This window comes from Marmota flaviventris, chromosome 12 (genome assembly GCF_047511675.1).
Source record: "Marmota flaviventris isolate mMarFla1 chromosome 12, mMarFla1.hap1, whole genome shotgun sequence".
NCBI lineage: Eukaryota > Metazoa > Chordata > Mammalia > Rodentia > Sciuridae > Marmota > Marmota flaviventris.
The window spans coordinates 80183271-80210904 of record NC_092509.1 but is presented as its reverse complement, the minus strand read 5'-3'; the positions used below and the strand labels follow the sequence as shown (position 1 = coordinate 80210904).

Sequence of the window (27634 nt, the reverse complement as noted above, 5' to 3'; positions counted from 1 at the left end):
CAGTGAAGCAGCACACCGGGGCAATGCACTCCCCTCGCCGCCATCTTTCCCTCTCCGAGTTCAGTGTTTCATATTCCACATGTAAGGGAGATAACGTAGTGTTTGTCTGGCTTTTTCCCCTTAGCGTAATGTCCTCCAAGTTCACCCATGAAGTTCAAATGGTGAAGTTCCTTCTTTGTTGACTGGATAGTATTCCATGGAATGTGTACACCACATTTTCTTTACTCCTTCTTCCGTTGAAACACACAGTTGTTTCCATATCTTGGTTATTAGGAATAGTGTTGCCATGGATATGGGGGTATAGATGTCTCTTCAACAAATTGACTGGATTCTCTTTGGTTGTAGACCCAGTAGATGGACTGCTGGGCCATCTGGTAGTCTTATTTTTAATTTTTTGAGTCCCTTCCATACTATTTGTCACAACAGCTGTATCAATTTATGTTCTCATCAACAGGGTATAAGGGTGAGTTGCTTTTAAGAAGTTCTATCTTTTGGTGAACTGAAATCTACACGCCCATAGTTTGCAATCCCTGTCCTAACTTTGCCTACTGGGGTTTTGAAGAATTCAGTTAATATTCAGATTTCACTAATACGAGGTGCCAAGCACTGTGCTAGCCTCATTTACATGCTACTTTATTAATCCTTACAACAGGTTTGTGAGGAAGTAATGGTTTCACTTTCGGAAATGGGGACAGCTCAAAGAGGCGATGAGCCTTAGTAACGGAAGTTTATTGAGCAGCTATTATGTGACAGGTACTATTCCAACCACTTTAGAAGTGTTAACTCAGAACCACTTAGGTAGGTAAAATTGTTCTTATTTTCTGAGGACATGAATTGCAGGGAGGATGAAAACCCAGCCTGAGGTTCCCTGGTAAGTTCAGAGATGAAATTCAAATTCAAGGGGTATGGTGAGTCCAGGGTCCATACCGTTCACTATGAAGCTGCCTCTGTGCCACACACCAGTAAACTGCAAGGACTACCCTTCCCTTCCTCCTTAATAGTCCTTAGATTTTTGAAGGCAAAAATCTGACTTCCTTTCTCCAAGTCACTCACCCTCAGCCTCGTCCTTCTTTCTTCATGATATGGCTTCCAAATGAGGTCAAGGTCATCTTTCCCTGGCTGCTATTTGCTCCTCTTAAAGTCAAAGGGATCAGGTGGTTCAGGGCAGAGTGCAGCAGGACAGTGACATCCTCTCTCCACTCTATGTACATGTTGTGTGCAGTCCCACACCCTGTGCAGGTGCCTGCACCGAACTGGCGGGGTGAGTTCAGAAAGAATCTCCTTTCCTATCATTTCAGGTGTCGGAAATCATCGAGTACATTTACTTCCACATGTACCACATCACAGAGTCCACCACCCAAAGCACCATCAGGAGGATCCTTTACCTGCTGGTCCAGTCCTACACCGATGAGGTTATCCTGACGCTGTTTAAGATTATGGATGAGTCACAAAAGTAAGTGTCATTCACTGCAGTGTTCAAATGTTCACATTTTTTACCTATTTCCCCCCTCCTCTCTCTTTTTGGTACCAGGGATTGAACCCAGAGGTGCTCAACCATTGAGCCACACCCCCAGACTTTTTAATATTTTATTTAGAGAAAGAATCTCACTGAGTTGCTTAGGGCCTCACTAAGTTGCTGAGGCTGGGTTTGAACTCACAATTCCCCTGCCTCAGCCTCCTGAGCTGCTGGGATTATAGGCTGTGCCACTGTGCTCAGGTCCTTTACCCATTTCTCAACCGTTTAAAAAAATTAAATTATTTATTTATTCTAATCTAATAGATTAGTTTGTTTTCTTATTGAGAGTTCTTTTTGTATTCTGCATGCAAGCCTTTGGTCAGAGACATAAGTTTTCAAACATTTTCCCCATTTTTGTGGATTATCTTCTTATTCTCTTAAGAGTATATATTTTTTTAATATGGTAAAGTCCAATTTATCTTCTTCTCCCTGTATTGGTCATATTTAAGGTCACAGAGATTTCCTCCCATGTTTTCTTCTAGAAATTTTATACTTCCGTGTTTTATGTTTATGATTAATTGTTAGTTTTTTCTTATAAAGTGTTAGGAATGGGTTGAGATTCAGTTTGTTGTACATAGCTGTCTGATTGTTCTAGCACCACTTGTTGAAGACACTAACCTTTCTCCATTGAGTTGCTTTTGTACTTCCATCAAAAATCACTTGACTATATTTGTGTAGGTTTATTTATGAGCTCTCACTTTTGTTTCATAGATCAATCCAGTTTATATCTTAAGTCTTGGAATCAAGTAGTATAAATTCTCCAATTTTGTTACTCTTTTCTAAAATTGTTTTTCCGTCTAAATTTTGTAATTTATACAGTATTATTATTTGTTTTAAAAAATATTGGTGGTATTTTTTGAAAGAGATTGTGTTGTATTTTGATAAATATGAGGAAAATTGTCATATTTATAATATTAAGTCTATGATCCATGAATGTGTCTCTCCATTTACATTTTAAAAATTTCTCTCATCCCTCCTTTGTATTTTTCAGCATATATATCTTGCAAATAAATGTTAGTTAAGAATGTTAGTTCTAGGGCTGGGGTTGTGGCTCAGTGGTAGAGTGCTCTCCTAGCACATGCAAGGTGCTGGGTTTGATCCTCAGTACCACAAGACAGAAAGAAAGAAAGGAAGGAAGAAAGGAAGAAAGGAAGGAAGGAAGAAAGGAAGGAAGGAAGGAAGGAAGGAAGGAGGGAAGGAAGGAAGGTATTTTTAAAAAAGAATATTAGTTTTATATCTAAGTATTTTCTATGCAACTGTAAATAGCAATTAAATAATATTTAAATGTTTCAATAGTTTATTACTAGTATATATAAATAACATTGATTTTTGTAAATTGACCTTATATCCTGCAATCTTGCTAAACTTATTAGTTGTTGGAGCTTTTTTTGTAGATTCATTGGGATATTCTACATAGAAAATCATGTCACCTATAAATAGAGAGAATGTTTAGTTTTTTCTTTCCAGTTTATATTTTTTTTTCTTGTTTTATTGCACTAACTATGACTCCTAGAAAAATGCTAAGTAAGAATAGTGAGGGTAGACGTCTTTGCCTTCTTCCCCATCTTACAGAGAATTTTTCACCATATAGTATGATACTTGCTGATAGTTTTTTTTTTTAAATTTTAATGTCCTTTGTCAGCTTAAGAAAATTCCCTTCTATTTCTAGTTTTTGAGAGCGTTTATCATGAATAGAGATTAAAGTTAGGGTTTTTTTTTTTTAAATTGTATCTATTGAAATGGTGTGTAGTTTTTTTTTCATTGTGTTAATATGGTGAATTACATTTTTTGACTATGGAACCATCTGCCTTTCTGAGGTAAACCCCATGTGGCTAAGATGTATTATCTTCTTTAGGTATTTCTGGGTTCAATTTGCTATTTTATTGAGGATATTTTCATAGGGGATATTGGTCTCCCTCCCTCCCTATCTCTCTTTCTCTTTCTCTTTATTATATATCTTTGTCTGGTTTTGCTCGTGGTATTACTGAACTCAGAAGATTGTTTTGGAAGTATTCTCTTATCTTTTGTATTTTGGATGAGATTTTATAAAATTGGTATTAATTTTCTCTGTATGTTTGGTAGAAATCATATAGAATTTTATTTGTTGAAAGTTTTAAAACTATAAATTGAAAAAAATTAGGGTCATTCAGACTCTATTATTTTGTACTGATTTGTTCTTTTTTTTTTTTGGTGATACTGGGGATTAAAGAACTCAGGGCCTCATGCAGGGTAGGCAAGCACTATACCACTGAGTTACATCCCCAGCTTTGCTCATCTTTTGAAAAATGAGAATGTAAATCATTTTTTAAGTATTTATTTTTTATAGTTGGATACAATATTTTTATTTGATTTATTTTTATGTGGTGCTGAGGAGCAAACCCAGGGCCTTGCACATGCTAGGCGAGTGCTCTACCGCTGAGCCACACCCCCAGCCGGAGAATGTAAATTATTAATTTAAAAGATTTCTTTCTTTCTTCTTCTTTTTCAAAATAAGCATTTGGGGTCTGGGGATGTAGATCAGCGGTAGGACACTTGCCTAACGTATAGGAGGCCCTGGGTTTGATGCCCTGTACTGAAAGAAAAAAGCATTTCATGTTTTTGGGTACTACGGGTTGAACCCAGGGGTGCTTAACCACTGAGCCTCGTATAATATAAATAATACATTATAACCCGGACAGTTGTATTTTTTATTTTGAGACAGGATCTTGCTAAGTTATCTAGGTCCTCGATAAGTTGCTGAGGTTGGCTTTGAACTTGCAATTCTGCTGCCTCAGCCTCCTGAGTCGGTGGGATTACAGGTGTGTGGCACCACAGCCGGCAATTTTTTCATTCTTTTGTGTTAACAATTCTGTGTCATTATTAAAATAGGTTTCTTCTACACAGCATAGCTCTCTTGTGTTTTTATCCAATCTGAAAATCTCAGTTGGAACATTTAGATTATTTGTAATTAATAATGTTTGGATTTACATCTGCCATTTTTTTTGAGAGAGAGAGAGAATTTTAATATTTATTTTTTAGTTCTTGGCGGACACAACATCTTTGTTTGTATGTGGTGCTGAGGATCGAACCCCGGCCGCACCCATGCCAGGCGAGCGCGCTACCGCTTGAGACACATCCCCAGCCCCTTACATCTGCCATTTTATTATTTGTTTTCTATTTGTCCCTTTGTGTTTTGTCCCTATGTTCTCTTTTCCTGCATTCTTTTGAATTATTTGAGTTGTTTTAGATATTCCATTTAGATGTGTTCATTGGATTTTGACGTTTTATATCAATTCATGGGATTATTAGGAAGGTACATACCTATAATTTCATGTCTAATTTTAATATTTTATAACTTCAAAACAAGAAAGTATCAATATATGGCTTCCTCCATTTTACCTGCTTTGTGTTACAGTTACCATTCGCATCTACACATATTAAAGAAAACTTACCAAAAATATCATACTTTTTAAGTTTTATAAATAATATAAAATGATATACTAAATAATATATACAATATATAATTGTATATATAGCAATATTGTATATATAAATATATAATAATATATTGTATATATAAGTAATATATACAATATTATTATTGTTTTTCTCTCCTTAAGTATATGTGTGTGTGTGTGTGTGTGTGTGTGTGTATAATAGAAATAGGGAGAAAAATAGTCTCTTATATTTACCCAGATATTTCACAACTTTCCCTCAGCTCATCTTTGGGTGACAAATTCTTTTAGTTTTCTTTCCTGTGAGAGTGTTCCATGTTTTACCTCCATTTCTAAAGAATATGTTCACCCACCCTGGAGTTCTGGGCTGGTGACTCTTCTTCCACTGGAGGCTCGGGGTCAGTTGGCCCATCCTGTGTATGTGCACCTGTGTGTGAGTGATCGCAGGACTTGCATGGGCTCACACACAGAATCAGGGAATTCCTTGCTCTTTTCTGAGATTGCCCCCACTTTCTGACTCCTGGGGACTCCTTCCCGGGTCCTCCACCTGGAAAGCTGGGCTCCCCTCAGAGTTTTGCACAACCACCTTCAGGGTGATGATGTGAGAAAAGAGAGAAACACAACAGGAGGCTGGAGTTGGCTCAGTTGGGGAGCACCTGCCTGGCAGAGGCCAGGCCCTGGGTTCCATCCCCAGCATTTGCCAAAACACTGCAGAAGGAGGGGAAGACCTCCACGCAGTTCTGCCACTGGAGTCACCCCGGGCCGGGCTCGGGGGAGAGAAAAAGACAAAGAAACAAAGATTCCACTCATGCTCCAACTCACAAGGGCCCATTTTCCCAGTCCTCTGGCCAAAGAGACAATTTCGCTCAGAGACTGTGCTGCCTGAGCCTGCTGCATAGTTTAACACTGGGGTCACCTTCAGGTCAGGGTGGGAGACCAAGAAAAAAAAAATCTGGGAGATGTACTCAATAGGGATACTTTTTCTAGTTTTGGCTTTGCTCTCCAATCTGCCTGCTATTTCTTAATTTTTCAGTCTCTAACCTAATTTATGTTTTGTAAATTAGGTTAAGACAGTTGCTGGTGGTGTTCAAGATTTCTGTATCCTTGCTGGTTTTCTGTCTATGCACCTATCAGTTACTAAGAAAGGAATGATGGAGTCTTTTTGTATTTTTCTAGTGGCTTTAGTTTATATCAGTGGAGAGAGAGGCCTTTTGTTTTTCAAAAAACTTTTAAAAAATTGATTCTTTTTAGTTATACATTAGGATTAATTTCAACATAATTAAAAAAGCATGGAATATAATTTGCTCTAATTCAGTCTCCAGTCCTTCCCTTTTCCCTCCCCTCCTCCTTCCTACTGTTTCCTTCCTCTATTCTAAGGATCTTGTGCTTTTTACTTTAAGTTTTTATTGTTAATTTCCTTCCCTTCCTTTCTCCTTCCCTCTCTTCCTTTTGCAGTGCTGGGGATTGAACCCAGGACCTCGCATAGGCTAGGCAAGTCAGTGCTCTATCACTGAGTGACAGCCCCCATTCTTTTTAGTTTTTATTTTGAGACAGGCTGCCCTTGAACTTGTGATCCTCCTGCATCAGTATCCTGAATAATTGGGATTGCAGCCACTTTCTATCATACCTGGCTTATTCATTTCTAATAAATGCTTTTTATCATGTTAACAAAGTTTCTTTTTACTCTGTATATGCTGAACTTTCTTTTAAAATCAGGAATCAATTTTGGATTTTATCAACTAGGTACTATATAAATGTCTAAAAATTTATGTAGTTTTCTGTCTTTAACAATTTAGTCTCCAAGAGGTTAGATAATATGATCATCTTTTTCTAGGTTTTTTTTTGAATGAAAATTAAAGAACATGATCTTAAAGTCTTCTCGTTTTGGGAATATATTGAGGTGTGTGTCTGAGAAAGAGTGTACATGGATTAGGAAGATTATGGTTATTAACTTCAATGTATATTTAATGGGTATTTGAAATAAAACTTGTATTTTCTATTACACACAAAGTTATCTATTATATCAGGCTTATTAAATGTGTTAGTAAAGTGTCCATATCTGAATTTATTTTGTTTATCTGATCTATCTGTCAAATTCTGGGGTTTTTTTTGGTACTAGGGATGGAACCCTGGAGCACTCAAGATGAGCTACTTCTCCAGCCCTTTTTTTAAAAATTTTATTTAGAGACAGAGTCTCACTGAGTTGCTTAGGAACCTCGCCAAATTGCTGAGGCTGTCTTTGAACTTGCAATTCTCCTGTCTTAGCCTCTTGAGCTGCTGGGATTATAGGTGTGTATCACTGCGCCTGGCTGACCTGTCAGAATCTTAATATTAGGCTGCTAGGTCAGTTCACTGTTCATTCAGCTCACTGTTAGAGGTAGAGAAATCAACCATTTAAATTATTTTAAAATATTTGTGTGATTGATTAATTAATTAAGTAATTAACTGTGGTACTTGGAATTGAACCCCTGGATGCTGTACCACTGAGCTACATTCCCAGCCTTTTAAAAAATTCTGAGATAAGAGTCTCACTAAGTTGCCCAGGCTGGCCTCAAACTTGTGATCTACTTGCTTCAGCCTCCTGAGTTGCTGGGATTATAGGTGCAGGCCACTGTACTGGGTTTTTATACTTTATCTTATCCATTCTCTTGTTGGTGGCTTTTTCTAGTTATTTGCTATTATTCATTTATTTATTTTGTGGCACTAGGAGTTGAATTCGGGGCCTTGTACATACTAGGCAAGCACTTGATCACTGGGGTTGGCTCTTTGTAAGTCTCTTTGTCTTTGTCTCTTATCTTTTTAGATTTTAATTTGATACAGGGTCTTGCTAAGTTGCCCAGGCTGGCCTTGAACGTGTGATCCTCTTGTCTTGGCCTCCCATGAAACTGGAAGTACAGGTGTGCACCACCATGCAGCCAGGTTTTGCTGTCATTAACAGCGTTGTTATGAACATTCTTACACTAACATTGTATATAGACTTAAAGGCATATTTACCATTTTATTTGTGTACCATCCCTTCTTGCATCTCAAAATGAAATTGTTTTTCTTCTCTCTTGAAACCTATCTTTTAGGAGTTTATCCTCTAGTGAGAATCTATTGATCAAGCTTTCTATTTTTATTGATTCATAAATGAAGCAAATCTGCCTTAATGATAGATTTGCTGGGAAACTTGTAGGTTGACATTTATCTTTGTTCAGTTCTTGGAAGGTTCAACCTCTTGTCTTCTGCTTTCCACAGTTGCTGTTAAGAAGTTGCTGGCAGTCCGACTGCCATTATTTTGTTGAAGACTATTTTTTTCTTTGTCTTGGTCCCTAGAGCACCTGGGGTGCCATGTTACCAGTAGTGAGGTCTCTTTGTCTTTGTCTCTTATCTCTCCTTCATTTCCCTGTTGCTTTCTCCTATTTCAAAAGGCTATACCATCTTGCAGACATTACACAGCTTGATTTAAAATTTTATTATATTCTTTGTAGAAAATAATTTTCAGGCATGGACTTCTGTTCTGCATGTGATCTTGTCAGATCTAGATGTAGAGAGATATGCCAGGCAGAGGGAAAAACATGTGACACTACAGAGGAAAGAGGGCCTGGGAGGCTGGAAGGGTGTTATGAAGGGAAGTCATCAGATCTGGCCTGCAGAGTGACCCTGGGTGTCACACCGGGCATTACAGACTGGAGGGGGCAGTCTGGCAGATGAGGTAGTGTTCTGGTCTGGGGCTGTAAGGGGAGCTTGGACAGGGCCAGAGGGATGGGACTGATCAGAGGCATTCAAATAGAGCTGATAAACTTGGTCTCAGATGTGTCCTACATAAGGTTCCTACCAAAGGGGACAATTTCAGATTTACCTGTATGAAGATGGGGAAGTCTGGAGGTGATGAAAGGAATGAAAGATAATGAAGGGAGAGACTAGGAAGAAGGAAGAAAGAGGATGGGGCCAAGAGCCTGGAACCCTTCCCCTGGAGGTGTGGTGAAACCCAGGGAGAGAGGGCCACCTGGGGGGTAACCATGTTGGTGGCTTCTGACTTTGCAGAGAGATACACCATCCCTGGGAGATCCTGGCATCCTTCCCAAAAGGCTACGAGACGATCATGGAGTATCTGCTGCAGAGGCTGATTCCATTGCAGGCAAAGAACGACCAGGAGCCAAGCAACCCATCAAGGATCTCCCCACTGATTGTATGGAGGGGCCGGGCTGGCAGAGGGGCCGGGTGCTGGGAACGAAGCTGGCCAGGGTGCTGTGCTTGGCTGTCTCCAGCTCTTTTTAGGCAGCGTGGGGTTGAGCACTGTAACAGTGGGGTCTTCGGGTTGGGTTGGGTTGGGGGAGGGGTTTCCCGCTGGCTGCCTTGTCGGGGGATAGAAGAACTAGATTCCTGTTCCCAGGGGTGAATGGACCGAAGACAAACGCCCAGCCCTGCCTTAACTCTCAAGGATGAGGGGAGACAAAACAGCCACCATGGCTGTTAGAGTGCTTTAAAACAGTGCCACTCTGGAAATACCCTGTGCTCTCCTGGCTCCCACTAACTTAGTCCTGACCTGCTGTGGGCAGCCAGGCCTTCACTGGGCAAGGCAAAGGTGGTGATGCTCCCATTCTCCTCCTTAACCCAGGCCACCAGGGCCATCTACGAGCTCTTGCAGGAACCGAGTCGGCGGATGGAGCTGCATGGCTTCTTCTCCTCCCTGTTCGTAAGGCTGCTCTTCCAGGTCTCCCTTCTGGTGCTTGAAGGAAGTGCTGAAATGATCCAGGGTCAGCAGCCTGTAATCGAATGTGTGGACCCTGTGAGGTTCGTTGGCCTGTGGGCTCATGTGCGAGCGGCTTAGCACCCCCCACCCGGCTTCCGGCCTGCAGACACAACACTGTTCTCTCCCTCCTGGACTTTTTCGAAAAGACTCTTTAAGTCTGGCTTACTAGGCTCATGCAGAGATTCTGTACCAAAGTGAAATCAAAACAAGACACCTGGGTCTGCAGACCAGGATGCCCTCCCTACCCCTGGGCAGGCTTCCCGTGTCATCATGGAGAGGCCACTACCTTCTTGGCCACAGGTTCCTCATTTGTCAAAGGTTGCACAGGGTAACATGGATTGTCCCACTGCCAGCAATCCACCATCACTGGGAGGCTGGGAGTCAGGCAGGTGGCTGGGGAGAAAGGAGCACAGTGGGGGTGACTTCCGGCCTGCTCCTGCTCTGCTCTCTCCCCAGTTCTACAGTGGAGGCCCTGAAGACCTTGATGTGCAGTTCTGGGTATGAGGAACACATGGAGTATGTGAACATATTTGGGGGTTGGAATCTGCTTGTGAGTCCTGAGAAACACTACGATGGAGTCACCCTGCTGGCCAGGTAAGCTGCGCCTGGGGCTCTGACCAGAGGACCGTCTATGTTCCTGATCCTCCCTGCAGCCCAGGCCTCCCCCTGATCACTGTGCTCTGGTCGGTAGGGCCCTGGTGATCAAGAACTGTTGGCACAACCGCCCCATCTTCAGCTTCATCATCAGGATCCTCCAGGACACAAACTGCCCCAACCACGTAACAGCCCTTGTGTTCCTGACAGAGGTGACTGGGGCGGGGGGGGGGGGAGAAGAGGGCGGGGGAGGTGGTCCCTCTGAAAGGTAATGGACTCCTCCTGGGAAGGCCACTGGCCAGAGGGGGCAGCCTGTTTGACTTTCCCTACCTCCCAGAAGGATTGGGGGATGTTACTAGTAATACGTCATTAGTCTGGACACGGTGGCACACACCTGTAATCCTAGCAGCTCCAGAGGCTGAGGCAGGAGGATCGCAAGTTCAAAGCCAGCCTCAGCAACAGTGAGGTGCTAAGCAACTCAGTGACACACTATCTCTAAATAAAATAAAAATAGGGCCAGGTGTAGTGGTGAAGGCCTGTGATTCCAGTGGCTCTGGAGACTGAGGCAGGAGAATTGTGAGTTTAAAGCCAGCCTCAGCAATGGTGAAGCGCTGCTTAGCAGCTCAGTGAGAAGCTGTCTCTAAATAAAATACAAAATAGGGCCAGGGGTGTGGCTCAGTGGTTGAGTGCCCTTGAGTTCAAACCACCCCCCATCCAAAAAAAAAAAAACTTTGTTAGATTTCCTTGAGTTATAGGATTTGATTTCTTCTTGAATCTCAAAGACTCTGCCCTGACTTTATGGAACAACACAGCTCTTTCCTTCAGCCACATGAGCCTTTGAAAATTGATCTTGGCTCAGTACCTCAATTAACTTAATATTAACTCAAGTTACCTCACAGGAAATGTATAGAAAAGGTGGAAAAAGTAAATACAATATTGCAAAATCATTAATCATCACAATGCACAAAGGAAATCACTTTTAGGTTTTTGCCTGTATGGAAGTGCATGTGAGAGGGTTGAGATTGTTCTCTCTTAATATTCTGTGTCCCCCTCTCTTCAAGCCTCTACCTATGTCATTTTGTGTTCTTGGTAACATAACTTTCAGTGGTGATAGAATATTTTATCATAAAGATGTTCTATAATTGGTTGGACATTCTGTTTCTAATTTTATGTTATTATGAATAACACCGTAATGAGCATCTCTGTGCAAAACCTTTGCCCATGTGTCAGATTATTACCTTAAGTATTGACTATAGTAAGTGGAAGTATAGGTTCAAAAAGCATAAATGTCTTCTCTGACTTTTGATACTGACACCAAATTGCCTTCCAGTAAAATTGTAGCAATTTATACGTCCACCACCAGTGTTTGGGAGAGTTTGGGACTGTTTCTGCCTCATCACAGCTTTAAATAGGCTTCTTTTAAAATCTAAGCAAACTAATTTAAAAACAAAAAAACAGGAACTGGATTATTTTGAACAATGATAGGAGATAACACAATACTAATGCCAGAACATAAGCACATGTTATCGTAATGTGACCTCATGTACCCTTATGTGGGTTACAGGGCATTTGAATCTCGCGGGAAGGTGCTACTGCTGTGTGCTACGGTGTGCATGCTGATGTGAGTGCTGAGATGTGCGTTGAAGGATGTACGTCATGTTGGCCGAACGCTTGCTCAGGATGCAGAAATGAGGGCATGTAGGAGGCAGGGCTCTGGCTGGAAGGGGATGCCTAGTGCCATGGGTCTCAGGCGTTAGTGTGTATCACGTCGCCTCATCACATTGAGGAAGGAGTTCAAAATGCAGATTCCTGGGCCCGGTTCCCAGAGACTTGGATTCAGCAGGTCTGGGGTAAGACCCAGAAGTCTTTCTTTTCTGAAAGCACCTCAGTTCCTGTTGTAGTACAGGGAGTTCTTGAACCCAGCTTTGAGAAATGGCACCAGGTACAAGCCTGAGAGACTAGTAGGTATCACAAGGTGACTGCCACTGTGTTAGAACAGTAGTTCTGAACCCTGGTGGCATATTAGGATCCTGTGGGGAGCTTTTAAAAAATGCTATTGCCAGTGATCCTCCCTACTTTCCCCACTCTCTGCCTTGTTCTTCTGTTTGAGTTGTTCTAGGATGGGGTCCAGGCATTAGTTTGCTTAGAACCTCCCAAGTCCTGTGTTCTAGAAATGCAGCTAGGACTGAGGACCACCCTACAAGTTCTCCCAAAGGCATAATACCCACATAAACAAGTGGACATAGGAACAGGTGTTCACTCCTCTGTCACCTGTTTTGGAGCTTCAGGCTGAGGAGGGGAATGGAGGGGACAGTTTGTTTGGGAAAAGGCTCAAAGGGGCTCTAGGCAGGAAGATGGGTGGACTCCATTCATAGCAATTAAAGGGGAGAACCATGGGGTTTTAGGTACTGGCTAAGAAAGTGGGTCAAGATCTAGAAGCTCTCAAACATTTCCTAACCCTTTGAAGCTCCCAGCTTGTTGTCTTGGTATCTTCATCCATTTCCCTGGGCTAAGCACAAGCAGAAACATTTCAAAAGGCCCTGTGCTGGAATTCTGGACAATCAAGAAAAGGGAGCCCAGCTGTTTTCATTCTCATTGTAACTGTGGAAAAGATGTTATTAACTCTATTTTGTAGAGGATGAAAACTGAGGCCCAGAGAATTTAAGAAACTCACTAATTAGTAAGTAAACTAGGGCAGATCTGCCTGCCTGACAGGTAGAAAACCTCTGCAATTTGTCCCTGAAAGCTTCTTTGCCATTAATATAGAAGCACAGATACTCACATAAGCATGACCCCAGGCATGCATGCAAAAGCAAGTGCAGACATCTTCAATGTAGCTGATGAACTTTGGTCTTCCTAATGTTGTTTTAAATAATCTATACGCATGTATAATTTTTTTTTTGTACCAGGGATTGAACTCTGGGGCACTAGGCCACTGAGCCACATCCCCATCCCTATTTTGTGTTTTATTTAGAGACAGGGTCTCACTGAGTTGCTTAGCTCCTCACTGTTGCTCAGGCTGGCTTTGAACTCATGATCCTCCTGTCTCAGCCTCCTGAGCTGCTGGGATTACAGGCATGTGCGACCACGCCTGGCTATTCATGTACAATTTAACACAAATATACAAATGAAACCATACACACTGGTTTCTTTATTTAAAAAAAAAACAACAAAAACCAAACAAACAAAAAACACCTTTTTTTCCCTTCTTTTGCCTTCTCGCTTCCTACCCAATGAGGCCTATACCCCCGCCTCTTCATCCCCAGATATCTCACAGGCAACAAATAGGCATCTCTTTCCTGTTAAAATACACACACACACACACACACACACAGTGTTGCCAGATGGTTTTCCAAAGTAATGATGTGCGCTCATGCTAGTAAAGTGTGAGAGAGCCCCCTGATTACTTCCACCAAGGGTTAGCTCTTTTTTTGAGATGGGGTCTTGTTATATAGCCCAGGCTGGCCTTGAACTGGTGATCCTCCTGCCTCAGCCTCCCGCCTTAGCTCTTCTTACATCCAAATTCACATCTCTCCCGATGGATGTGAAACAATGTCTGTTTGCTCTAGTTTTCAGTTCTGCCTGGAATTTTGTGACTTGAACTTGCCCTTCTCTGAATTCCTTCCCATCTCTTTTGCCCATCAATCATCCTATTGATTATTGTTTGACTTTTTCTTGCTCACATAAACTTTCTGGGTTTGATCCCCAGCAACACACACACACACACACACACACACACTGGGGAGTGAGGGGGGACTACTTTAACTCCTGATGTTCCATTTGCATTCCAATGTCTTTCCATCACATGAGCTCATAGGTTGCTGTGTGGAGGTCAGTGCTGACGAGAGCCCTTCCTAGTTGCCACACCACACTGACTCTGCGTATCACGGTGTCCATGGTGGCATATGCATTCCAAACCATGAATGTCTGGCCCAGTCATCCTCAACCCTGCCTGCATAGTTGGATATTTGGGAGAATTTATAAATAAATAACACTGACGCTTGGACTCCAAATCAGACTTTTGGTGGATGACATGGGATCCAAAGAGCAGCATTTCTCTAGTTCTCCTGGTGATCCTAATGTGCAGCCAGGGCTGGGGGCCTTGGAGTCACTATGTTACCAGAGTTGTTGGTTGAAGGCCCCTGCCCCAGTGATCCCAATAGACCAGGCTCAGTCACCTGTTCTCATATGCCAATCAAAGACTCATGCTGTGGTGGGGAAAGAAGAGGATCTTTTAATCAGTGTGGCCACCCCAGGAAGAAAAGATGTAGGGGTTTGGTGACCAAAGATCTGTCTTCAAGGGATGACAGAAACTTTGAGGTTTTTATAGAAAAAGGGAACAAAGAAAGGGTTGGGGACTTGTATGGTTGGGGGATTTGAACAGCCAACAGAGTAAGTCATCTGGGTCAGACCATGGTCTCAGGACTGGTTCTATGAAGCTCTGGGGAGGTGATCCCATCTTGAGGGGGCGACTCAGTTCCCAGTGAGATGATTGTTCCTGCTTAAGGGCAGCCTGGGTTCTGTCATGGGGTTAATAGCTCCTGCTTACGGGGACCCTCTTATGGGGTGATCTGTTCTGAGAGGCTGACTGTTGCTTGGGGCAGTTTCGGTCACTTGTCATAAAGATGCTTATCAATCAATCAGACCTGTGTGGTTCCTGGAATCCAAGGTAACTGCAAAAGAAGGTGGTTCAGAAGGAAAACATGTCAAAAGACAAGTGGAGTCAGAAAGGGACAAAATGAAATTGGTCAATGACTGGACCGGCCTTCAAATCCTCCTGTCAAGTCACATTCCATGTCTGCTGGGGGGAGGGCAGAAGGCCATTGTCTTCGATAATTATTTCCTGCTGATAGGGGCCATGTGGGAGTCTTGGAATGGAAGACCTTGATGGGATAAGAAAACTTTGTCCCTTTTATACCAAAGGCATTTCATTCCCATGCTGGTCCAAACAGTATGAGTACCAGTCTTACAAAGGAAGTGAGCAGAGGTCACCTAGAGGAAAAGGAAGGAAAATAACATTGTCAAACATTAAGTGCCTCCATTTAGAAGGAATTGATTTTAGCCTACTACTGAAAGGATCTATTGCTGAGGCCCAGCCCAGTCAGCAAACAAGTTAGACCAGATCCATGGGGAGTAAGGAAAAGACAAAGAAAGCAAAGAGTGACGGCAGTGTGATTCATGATTATCTAAGCGGAGTTGTGCTCTCTGAAGAGATATTTGAGATCCTGGGGGGACCATCGTCCAATGGGATCCTCTTGATCCTGCCGAGGGTCAGGAGGGCTGTTTCCCGGTGGTGCCCTTTTACTCTGGTGTGGTGGAATCTCGGCTTGACACCACCATGTTTTAAAGAAGTGTGAGTGATTCAGAGAACATTGGAAGGGCCTGTCCACTTTTTTTTTTTTTTTCTTTTTAAATCTGCTGATCTTCTGGGCCCTGATATTTCCATGTCCATCTCTCAGTTGAAAAAGGTGCAGTGGGTCCTCAGGGGAGGAGGATTTTGCCCTAGAGGAAGCAAACTCACAGACAGAAGTTAGAACTTGATTAAGCTGCTCTACCTATGCCTGATTTTATTTTCATATTTTAAGTGTGGGGACCGTGGCCCTTTATGGAAGTCTCCAAAGGGTCTCCCACAGTTAATGGCAGAGGGGCTTTATTGCAGCCCCCCTAATGTGAAGGAAAGCAATGGGCAGTACCTTTTCCTATGTTAGAACAGTTTCTTGATAAATTTTGGCTAAAGTCCTCTTAGAGCGTGGCTTATCTTCTCCATCTTTCCTACCTGTCGAGGTCTCCAGGCTGCGTGTAATCTCCAGCAAAATCCTAGAGTTCCACTGGCCTGCTGCGCTGCCTCAAGAGACAAACACAGGGCTATTGTCACATTGTAAGGAGTCAGACAGGCCATACCTGGGAATGATGCCCTTTAGTAGAGCCTGTACCACTTCCGAGGCTTTTTCCATCCTACTGAGGTTGGCCTTGACCCAGTTAGAAGAGGTGTCAACAGAAACCAGGAGACATTTAAAGTTTCCAGCAACTTTAGGCATCTGAGGGGAGTCTACCTGCCAATCTTCAAAGGGATTTGGCCCACACTATTGGGCCCCTTGTGTTTGGCCCAAAGTTGGCATCTTTTGGCATAAAGACAGTCTGCAGGAGTTGATGTCCAAGGATGTTTTATGTCCTTGCTATTAGAGGCTGTAAGTCCCTCCCCAGCCCCCTCTCCAACTCTTTCTTTCTCTCTCCCTCCTTGGGTGTGGACAATCAAAAGGCATATTTTGAGTCAGCATAGCATAAATGTTAACCCTTTCCCTTTGAAAGATCGAGGGCCCCAGTAAGGGCTACTAATTTGGCCTTTTGAGGGGATAACTGTTAGGAGGGGATCTGACTCAATAACATCTTGTAAATGCTATTGCGTACCCATCTTGGTGTTTTCCATGGTTCGTGAAGCCACTTCTACCTGTGAGGAATTCCCAGTCTGTGTGGTCAAATGACTAATGTCAGGCCTGGTTTTCTGGAAAAAGATAGAATCAAGAACTTCCACAGATCTATGGTGCGGGGTAGGAGCCTCAGGACCTGCTGACAGACAGCAGGGTCTCTCTGCTTAAAGTTAATGTTGTTTGATGAGTCACATTAGGCTCATCTAATTAGATTGCCTGTTATGCACCCAAACTCCCAGCAGTTAGGCAGTATCTGCCTTTTGTTCCAGCAAGGTTAAAATCTGATGTGGCAAGTATATGGCAGTACGTTGTCCAAGTATTAAGTTTTCAGCATCTTTTAGCATATCATACATGGTTGCTGTTGCCTGGCAACAAGGTGGCCATCCCTTGGCCGTGTGATTACCTGCTATAAGAAGCAAGCTACAGGTTGGGGAGCTTCATCCAGCAACTAAACAAGAACTCCCAGTCCAATTTCTCGCTTACATACAGTTTAAATGGCTTTTTAAAGTTAGGCAGTCCCAAAGTGGGGGCAGACATCAGTCGGTCACTTAAAATTTCTTTGAAGTATGGGTTGGATTTCCTTGGGTGTCTCCCGCGGCAGATATTGCTTTAGGTGGGGGGCTTCGCTGCACCCTCTTTTAAAAGAACTTTAACTGGGAGAGCATTCTTGGCTTGGCCCATTGGCCTACACAGCCTTGTTGATAGATTGAAGAACTTTGGCATTGACTCACCCCTGCTGGCTTCTCCTGGGTTTATATCAGCTGAAGATGAAGTGCCTGTTCTGCTGGCACTTTTACCAGTTCTCCAAGGAGTCTACCTGATCATTGAGTTTACAGAGTCAGTCTGTCCCTAGCAGTGGAACTGAACATTCTGATACACACAGAAAGGCATATCAAAGCCGTGGGGTCTGCAAGCAGCAAGGGAGCTGCAGGGTTTCAGGGGGTCAGCAACATTCCCTCTTCCCCTTTAATATTTGGCAAAACAGCTCCAACTATAAAGTAGTATGATAATTCAGTGATTTGTTTGGGGACTGCATCTTTTGCATCTGGTATAGACATAGGCCATACTGTATTATATTAATAAATCATCTTTTTCTTAGTCATAGGTTTATAGCTATAATTAGATCATGGATCATAGATCATCATGAGACATCTAGAATTCTCCCAAGGGGGCTTCCTAATGGTATAGATTTAGAATTTCCCATTGTTAGGCAAATTACAACAGAGATCTCCCAAGCCCTTATTCCTCACCTATTTCACCTATTTTGTGTCTGTTTTTTCTAGTCGATACCATAGGATTTCAAATTTCCTTGTCAAAAACAAATAGCCGGGCACAGCGGCACACGCCTGTAATCCCAGTGGCTCGGGAGGCTGAGGCAGGAGGATTGCGAATTCAAAGCCAACCTCAGCAATGGCAAGGCACTAAGCAACTCAGTGAGACCCTGTCTCTAAATAAAATACAAAATAGAAGTGGGGAAGTTCAATCCTCAGTACCCCTCAAAACAAAACAAAACCCAAAACGGCCTATGCCCAAATAGCCCCCAAATGCTCAAATGACAAAGACCAAAACAAAGAGCAAGGTCCTATTTGTAGATGCCCTGTTGGTAGAGAACTTCTCAAGGGCTTTTAATCTAAAGGCCTGAAAATTCTAAGGCTCTCTTCTCTGCTTCACAGATAGTGGTAGAAAGCAGACCATACTGGCCCAAAGTGGAAAGATAAGAAAATGCCCCAGGGACTGGGGTTGGGGCTCAGTGGCAGAGCACTTGCCTACCATGTGTGAGGCACTGGGTTTGATCCTCAGCACCACATAAATAAATAAATAAGTAAATAAAGAGAGATGTTGTGTCCATCTACAACAACAACAACAACAAAAACCTTGTTACTGGAGTCCCTGGATGAAGCCCCTTGCCCTGGTAGGTCCCAACAGACCAGGCTCAGCCACCTGTCCCCATATGCCAATCGAAGACTTACACAGTAGTAAAGGAAAGGAGAGAAGCTTTTAATCAAGATGGCCACTCCAGGAAGAGGAGACATAGGGGTGACCAAAAATCTGACTTCAAGGGATGACAGAAACTTTGAGGTTTTACAGAAAAGGGGAACAAAGACAAGGGTTGGGGGCTTGGATGTCTGGGTTTTGAGCAGCTGGTAGAGTAAGTCATCTGGGTCAGACCATGGTCTCAGGACTGGTTCTATGAAGCTCTGGGGAGGTGATCCCATCTTGAGGGGGAGACTCAGTTCCCAGTGGGATGACTGTTCCTGCTTAAGGGCAGCCTGGGTTCCGTCATGGGGTTATAGCTCAGGCTTACGGGACTCTCTTATGGGGTGATCTGTTCTGAGAGGCCGACTGTTGCTTGGGGCAGTTTTGGTCTCTTGTCATAAAGATGCTTATCAATCAATCAGACCTGTGTGGTTCTTGGAATTCAAATGGAGTCAGAAAGGGTAAAAATGGAACTAATTGTTTAGGTCAGTGACTGGGCCTGCCTTCAAGGGTTGCTTGCTTGATATTGCCCAGCTTGGCCCCAGGGTACCCAGTGCAATGGAATAATAGTGGCAAAGATCTTATAATAACTTCCCTCTACCTTCTCTCTTCTAAAAAGTATTATTCTGGGGACCTATCTTCGACTTCTCTCTTTTCTTTTTCTGACTAAGGTGTGCTTTGCAGCACTCCTGAGACATCTCTTCCCCATCCCCACTGGCTGGAAGTCTAGACCCACCTCACCCATACCTGGAGCAACTGCGAAAGATACATGCCAATCTCTTTCCTGGGACCTCCATAAGCAATGCTTCTCACCAATGGGATGCTCCTCCCAAGTTGGCTCAGCGTTCTTGTTGCCCTTCCCTCAACCCAGCCACACTCCTGCTTTGCCACACCCAGTTTTCCCAACTGAACACACACACACACACACACACACACTTCTGTGAATTCCTCCCCATTTCTTTTGCTTCTTGTCCTATTGAACTGTTTGCCTTCCAGTCTGTAAGACTTAGATGTGCATTCAAGTTCTCTTTATTCAAGTTCCACTTCTTTATAAATTTTCCTTTAGCACCCACTTAAAATAGATTTTTTTTTTTTTTGCTTGCTTTTGGTTTGTGCCACGTTGCTATTGTCTGGAGATGTTCACAGGTGGTTGAGTGAGTCTTTGCTTCCCAATGGAAACATGAGGTTATTTGAGAACTGACTGAGGTTTCTTACTTTTCTCATCCTGGAATGAAAGGATGGGAAGACCCTCTAACTCTGGTCTCTCCACCGATTCTTCCAAAGCCTTAAAACCGTCTTTACTCGTGAGCAGGAACCTAGATTCAGCGTCATTGGGAGTTGTCTCCTCCTTGCGCACCTCACTATCTTTCTTGGCCTCCTTTGCCAGCTGCTCCAGAGCCCAGATGTGGCAGCCATTGTGGATGACATTGCCACCCACATTCTAGCAAACTGGTTCAAGTGTGAGGAGCTAACCACAGTGAAGCTATTGCTGCAGGTGACAGAGGTCTTCGCAAAGCACAAGAACTTGGTAAGATGAAGCAGAGGCCAAGGGCAGGTTCTCAGGCAATGTTGTCATCTGGGAGAGGAATAGGACCCGGAGTTCAATAGACAGGCTGGGACATACCCTTGGAATCAGAGACCAGATCTTCCTGAGGCCAGTCCACCAAGCACAGGATCAGGGCTTGGGCCATTCCTGCTCCCTCCCTTCCCAGGAGAGGCCCCCTGGGGAGGCTGTCCCATAGGTCACTTCAGAGGATAATCTCAGCCAATCCCAGGATCCCACATATGCCATCCAGGTCTCCTGAATACCAGCCTCACCGTCACAGATGAGACAGGCAGTGAGGAGGGGAACTTCTGGTGTTGTAGGGAAGGCGGCTTCTCTGTCTTCTCCCCTTTTCCCATGGAGGGCAGAAGTCATCTGTTCTCCTGGGCGGCTCATGCTGACCAAACCCACTTGCTGAACCAGCCCTAGTTCCAGGGTGAAAATTGGCAGTGTGTCCCGGGGCTGTCGCTTGTGGGGCTTGGACTGAAAGGAGAGCAGGAAAGAGCCCCGCCCAGCATTTCCTGAGCGGCGGTCACCGTCACCCCTCCACCCCTCCGCAGGTGAGGCGGCTCTCCATCCTGCAGCCGCACGTGCTGAGATGCTGCTACTCCCCCTGCCACTGCATCGTGGAGGAGACTTTCCTGACGCTGAATCACCTCCTTGAGGACCTCACCTGGAAGCGCTCCTCTTTCTTCCTGATTCAGCTGGCCTTCACCCTGGGCTCTTTCCTTGAGGAGGTGAAGTCCCCTGAGGGGTCTCTCTTCCTCTAGGCCTCTGTGAGAGGAGGAATTGGGCAGAATTCCCTCCAGCTTGACTTAGTGCTCTTCTGTGGGGAGGGGACTGCTTCTGCGCCCTTGTCTCATGACTGTCGTGTTACTGGAGAATCAAAGCAGATCTCAGGGGAGGAGCAACTCAGGGACTCTGAGTTGGGTGACCAGTGGACAGATGCAGAGGTGTGTGTTTTCTGACCCAGGAGCCTGAGAATCTGCGCCTGATGGCCTTCCAGGTCTACGGGAATCTCCTGTCCAAGATCAAGAAGAGAGACCTTGTCTTCCCCTTGAAGCAGCAGATGCTCAACTCCATAGTTCTCCTTGTGCTGCACCTGAAGGATGTGAATACTGATGTGGCTCAGGTGAGAGGCCAGCCCTCGGAGCCTGTGTGTGGTCCCCAATTCCATGGTGGGTAAATATTGAGTATTTGAGGCAGGAGAACTGCAAAGGTTAAGGCCAGCCTCAGTGGCTTAGTGATACCCTGTCTCAGAATAAAAAAATAAAAAGGGCTGGGGATGTAGCTCCCTGGTACAGTGCCCCTGAGTTCAATCCTCAGTACTGAAAGAGAGAGAGGGAGGGGAGATGGGTGGGTGGGTGGGAGGAGAGACATTAGAGATGACAAGATACAACACCCGAGTTTTCTCCAGCTCCTAGCTCCATCCAGCTGGCCACCAACTTGCAGTAGAATATTGCGGTTGTGAAAACTCTGAGGAGGAACATCTCATGGACTGATTAGTACCAGTCCTTCTCTCTGTTTCCCTGCCCTTGGCTTCTGCAGTCTTCTTTGAGACCACTTTCTGTGCCCCTTAGTGTGGACAGGCTCCCTGGGGAGGCCAGTTCCAGTTGGAGACAGTGTTGTGAGCAGAACAAAGAGAGTTGGATGGGCCAAGCTCTGATCCCAGGAAACCAGAAGTGGGCACCACAACTAGAAAACCCCCAAACCAGCTTAGCTTTTAAGAGGACACTCTGTTCTCACAGAGCAGCTACTTTGCCATTTCTGAGGCCTCTTTGGGCTCATCTGAGGATGCTGTGGAACAAGTGCTGGAAAGAAATTATCCTGTGGCTCAGGGCCCCTCCCGGTGGAGTCAGCAGTGATATTCCTGAGAGAGCTGACCCTGATTCAGAGCAGCGACCAACAGTTGAAGAATTAAGACGTTGGGGAAATCTAAGCCAGGCATAGTTGTGCATGCCTGTAATCCCAGCAACTTGAGAGGCTGAGGCAGGAGGATCACAAGCTCAAGGCCAGCCTCAGCAATGTATCAAGACCCTGTTTCAAAAAAAAAAAAATTTTTAAAGGTGCTGAGAATGTAGCTCAGTGGTAGAGTATACCACAAAACAAGACTTTGGGTAAATGTGATTTCAGAGACTGTTTTAGGCATGGGAAGTTGTGGGACTGGTGACTGAGGTTAAGAAGTGGAGAGTCCCATTGCTCTGGGTCTCTGTGCAGTATCACAGCAATCGGAAAAGTCACTCTAACTGGATTTGCAAGTTCTCCTTCATGGGTAACAGGGGTTTTCAATACAGCCAGGTGCCTAGATGATCTCCTAATCCTGGATCCCTATCTGTTCCCTGAGTTTCCATCCCACTGGAGTTGGACAGGCTGTCCTCTCTCTCCCTTCTGGGTGCCCCTTCATGGCTGCCCAGCCCCACTTGCATAACCCCTTATGCCAAGCCTCTTGTCTCCCCAGATCTGCCAGCTCTCCCTCTGCCACACAGCTACCTTACTAGGCTGGACAAAGTTGAAAACAGTCTTCACCCAGAGAGATGTGTTTACCATTCTCAGGATCCTGGTAAGCCAGCTGCCGACTCACCGTTCTATCCCTGTGCAAGGGAGGGTGGCATCCCCAGCACTCCGGTCCTTTCTCCTGCAGCTAGGGGTTTGCTGTGGTGGCCGCAGCAGCAGTTCAATGATAAGCCGCTCACCAAGCATTTGCTTTGTGTGGGGCATTTAGATGGTACCAGTCCCTCTGGTAACACCCTCTTTATTCTCCCAAGTGAAATTCATGAATCTCAGCATCTACCCATGCTTCATATTTCCCAAATAAGCAGAATGCCCTAACTCCAAAGGACAAGTGAAAGTAATTTATTAAAAAAACCCAGCATGCATAAACATATGTAATATAATAGGACATAATATAATGTATGTGAGTGCTTGGTTCCATTTACCCTTGAAGACATAATGAAGGCTCCTTCCCCTTTTGCACAGAATCACTGTGAACAGATCTGCTTCTGATGCAGAGTCAGATCAAACATCAAAGGAAGCTTTGTTGTTGGTGATTTGATTTCCAAAGTGATGAATAATTTTTGCTAACATACTGCCACTGTCATCTCTCCCTGAAAGTTTAGTTTTGGATTTGTCTTGCAGATGCATTCCTAGAAAACCCAGTGTATGCTTGAACTGTGGAAAAGTACTCTGTAATATATGAAAGACTGGGCCAAGGTCTGGGTACAGATTCTAAATAGGTTTTGATTGATACAAATTCATGTATCAGTCAATATAGTCTGCAGCTGAGCACGGGTTGTTTCCCTGAGAGAAAGTGGGCTCAGAGTGGCCAGATCTTCCAAATGTTGAGAGCAGAAAATCCTGATTCTAGGTGACATTTCCCACGTTTATGTTAGCAAATAATTTACAATGTAAAACATTATGTGGACTAAATGAGAAGGTCTGCAGGCTGGTCTTGGGTCCTGGGTGGCAGTCAGCAGTCTGGGCAGGAGAGCCCAGGAGTGGGAGAGCAGGCCACATCATGCCATGAAGTTTTGGTGCCACAAGGAGCAGGATGTGGTGCTACGGGCAGCAGGAGCCACTGAAGTGTTCAACAAGGCAGTGGCATGGTTGGAGAGCTGTGCACTTTAGATAAGTCCCCCAGCCCAGGCTGTGGAATCAGAGGAAAGGTTCCAAGGGACAGAATTAGGGGCCTCAGGGAGAGATGACAGTGTCACAAAGATGAAGCCATGGATGTGATTAGCTGGTTGTGGAGACTGGTTGAATGTGGAGCATGAAGGTGGAGGCCACTTGGGTTTCTGACCTGAGTGGACACTGGTGCCATGGAGCAAGGTCAGGAATACAGGGCAAGGTCAAGTGTGAGAGGAAGGGGGTGGGCTGATTTTGTGCCTGTCAAGTTTGTAAAGTCTATGGGCGAATCTAGAGCACTGGAAGTCAGGAATATATCACTGAATCCTGGAGCACGTGCTAGAGACGGGATTTGTGAACACTGAACACACCTCCCAACGGTCGATGGAAGCTGTAATCACTGACCCAGAGCTGCTCAGCTAGGGAGGTGGCCAGTGGGTCAGGAAGCTTGTAAGTCAGCCCGGGATCCCAGGAAATACCAGTTCAAGCATCCTTTGAAGGAGATTAGGAAAGAAAGTCAAGTGAAAAGTCAAAGGAGAATAAGAAGAAAGGGATCATGTCACGTAGGAAAGTTCCAGGCAGCAATAGGTGGCCCGCAGTAGGACGGCAGCATGAGTTTGGGAGCATCCAGACCAGAGTGCAGGCTGGGTTGGACCATGGGAGCTAATGGTGACCCTTGCCTAGTCAGGGTTGGAGATGTAGGAGGAGGGGACTGTGGTGCAAAATGACAGATTTCCTGGGTAACTTCAACTGTGGCAGAGGTGAGCAGGAGGGCAGGCTCAGCCTCACATCCTCCAACCAGAGCAGCACCCCTTCTGATGCAGGGGACATTTCCAGTTAGGATTTTTATTTGAAGAAAAGATCCTGCTACCAAAAAGTTGGAAAAAGGGGCTGGATTGTGGCTCATGTGTGAGGCACTGGGTTCCATCCTCAGCATCACATAAAAATAAATAAATAAAATAAAGGTATTGTTTTCATCTGTAGCTAAAAAACCTTTTTTAAAAAAAATGTTGGGAAAAACCATGGGTTTCACCTCATTTTTGACTGCAGCCAAGTGTGGTGGTGCATGCCTGTAATTCCAGCGGCTCTGGAGGCTGAGGCAGGAGGATTGTGAGTTCAAAGACAGCCTCAGCAACTCAGGGAGGCCCTTAAGCAACTCAGTGAGACCCTGTCTCTAAATGAAATACAAAAAAGGGATGGGGTGTGGCTCAGTGGTTAAGTGCCCCTGAGTTCAATCTCTGGTACCAAAATAAAACAAAGGAAAAATAAAAGCTAAAAAACTTTACTGCAAAATGAAAAAGGAGAGTAGGAAAGAAGAAGCTAGAAGGGGACATGGAGAGGGGTTAAGGCTAATGGTCATTGTGTAAAGGAAAGGACACATCATCCTAAGACCTTCATGGGAGGAAGTCTGAGTAGACACAGAAAATGGGGTATCCCAAGGCAGGGGAGGAAGTTATAAGAACACTTAATTATATGCAGCCCTCCTTCTAATAGAAGGGTGTAGACATGATTGATGTCTACACACCCTTTTTTGCAGCCTAGAGAATGTGGCATGAGATTGAAAATTTTAAGTCAAGCTATAAATAGACAATATTTCAAAGTGAGGTTCACTGTGCCAATGTTGGAAATAGGAGAAATGTGGGTGAGCCAAAGATTGGGGTAAATCTATATGAATTTTAGGCTCCTATTGGGTCAAGGTCAGGGAAAGTGACCCGTGTGGCTTGGTTCATCCAGAAAGGCTTCACAGAGGAAATAAGTTTGAGGAGCTGGGGTAGGGAGTGGAGGTGTAGAATGTCTTCATAGATTCTGGCACTCAGGGGATAACTCAGGTTAGTCTCAAGACTGTCCAAGGAGGCAGAAGAACCGGCAATGGCCTCTCTGTAATGGAACACCTCTCCTTACAGCTGCAACTGGAGGCGAGCAAAGCCATCTGGTTTCTGAACCAATGTGTGACTCTCTTCAAGAGCCCACAGGTCTTCATCCGCCAGGCAGCTGTGTGGTTTGCAGGTACGGCCTTCTGTTTTCTTGGAGCCACTATGTCCTTGGTGTATGGTCCATCAAGCAGACTGAAGGAGGACCCAGGACATAGTTACAAGACCCATAGTTATTCCAGGACTCTGGTGATGACACCTACCACCTTCACCTGCTCTCCTCCCCTGCAGGAAGCCCCTGGTTGGGTTGGCTGACCTTCCTGTAGCTGAATGGGCAAGTCCTGAGAGGCCAGAGTTGGAGCAGAGGGGTGCTTGCCTCTCTACCTGGCCCAGTTTGGTCAGAACCCTTTAGAAAATCAGGGACAGAAATTTTGACTTTATGGGAAATGTTCAGACCTGAGGCTGGTGGCCACAGGAGAGAAAGGCAGACCAAGGGGGCAGTGGTGAGTGTTTGAGGAGGGGCAGGGGAAGCACTGGTGGCCAGGACACCACTGAGGTGCCTCTGTGTGCCCCTGCAGGCCAGATCATCCAAACCCTCAACCTGGAAGAGATGGATGAAGTTGAGGATGCAAATACAGGTGAGTTGGCCAGCCGCCCACTGCGTCCATCTGTTGGAGGTGCCGTGTTGGTGGGGAAGGCTCAGGAACGAGGAATGGCTCTCCAAAAATGATCATCCAGGCCGAGTGAAGAAGATGCTTGGCTCTGGGGCATTTAGGTTTGGGGGTGTTGGTCAAGGCCCTGCAGACCCCACTCTCACTCACCCCCATTGCCATCTTGCTCAGGCCCCATTCATCAGTCAGGATGGTTCCTTGAACTCTTTCTAAGAGAGATGGCCAACTTCCTCCTTGGGGGACTCAGCCCCCAAGTGTGCCCAGCTCCTTTCCTTGGGAGCCTCCAGAACCGTTGGTGTTGTCGTCCATGCTCCTCCACCATCTTTCTGAGATGTGACCGCCCCTTTCTGCACTGTGTCCCTGACATAGTGATTCCCAAGTGTGGCCAAGTCCCTGGCTGCAGCTCTCTGGGAGGCCAGCGTTATTCTATTGGTGGAGGGCAGAGACAGGGAGGGGAAGGTAGAGTGGACCACAAGGATTGGGGGTGAGTGCTGGCCCAGCATCTCCAAGCTATGGGCATGTTTGTGATCTTGCTTATAACTGAGCAGTGTGGACTCTCTGTCCTACCTTAGAAGATGCCAGTCCCATTCCACTACCCTATTCCTTTCCCATAGCAGGACCCGTCCCTCTTGCCTAGCCTGGTGGCCTTTCTCTGGTCAGACTCATAGCTGTATCTGTGTTGCAGCCCTGAGGCACATGCAGAAGGACCCTGACCCCGTGGTCAGCTGCCTCACCACACAGACCCTCTACATCCTGGAAGCCCAGAAGAAGGTGCTGCAGGCCAAGACCACCACTTCCTGCTTCTGCAGGAGGAGGCCCCGGAGGAGGTCTTTTGAGCCTGTGTCACTCACTAGGTTCCTAAAACTGTGACAGCAGGGTCAGACTACTGAGCCCTGCACTAGAAATTATGTGTCCCCAAAGAACTTTGCTAATAAAAGGAGAAAGCATGTACTTTTGTGGAAGTCGATGTCCATTCTTGGCTGTGTGAGGTAAGGCCGTCTGTCCTAAGTGCCTTCTTTGCAATAAATATCTGGGACTAGGCTGGCCTCACCCGGCTCTGCCTCAGTGTGTCCTGTTTCCATTCAGCTGAGTGATCTCAAGCCAGTGCTTGTAGTTTCATGTGAAACAGCTTGAACCAGGAACTGGATGTCAGGACCTGGGAGGGATCTAGAATCCTGTTGTGCTGGGCAGTGTTCTTGATGGGAAGCAATGAAGTCCATTCTTGCTAGTTAAGAAAGTGAGTT

The 27634-nt window shown here is 45.0% G+C and overlaps 1 protein-coding gene across 1 annotated transcript in view; it reads left to right on the top strand.

The window, feature by feature from the left end:
• The window catches only part of LOC114100789 (maestro heat-like repeat-containing protein family member 7), a 50192-nt gene extending 22932 nt beyond the window's left edge, over positions 1-27260 (top strand). The window contains exons 11-22 of the mRNA XM_027945603.2: positions 1299-1453; positions 8977-9121; positions 9551-9726; positions 10142-10279; positions 10377-10491; positions 20072-20212; positions 20788-20964; positions 21201-21359; positions 22686-22787; positions 25753-25855; positions 26298-26357; positions 27076-27260. Of these exons, the coding sequence (XP_027801404.2) occupies positions 1299-1453; positions 8977-9121; positions 9551-9726; positions 10142-10279; positions 10377-10491; positions 20072-20212; positions 20788-20964; positions 21201-21359; positions 22686-22787; positions 25753-25855; positions 26298-26357; positions 27076-27260 (1656 nt within the window). The remainder of the gene's footprint in view (positions 1-1298; positions 1454-8976; positions 9122-9550; positions 9727-10141; positions 10280-10376; positions 10492-20071; positions 20213-20787; positions 20965-21200; positions 21360-22685; positions 22788-25752; positions 25856-26297; positions 26358-27075) is intronic.
• Positions 27261-27634: the final 374 nt, after the last annotated feature.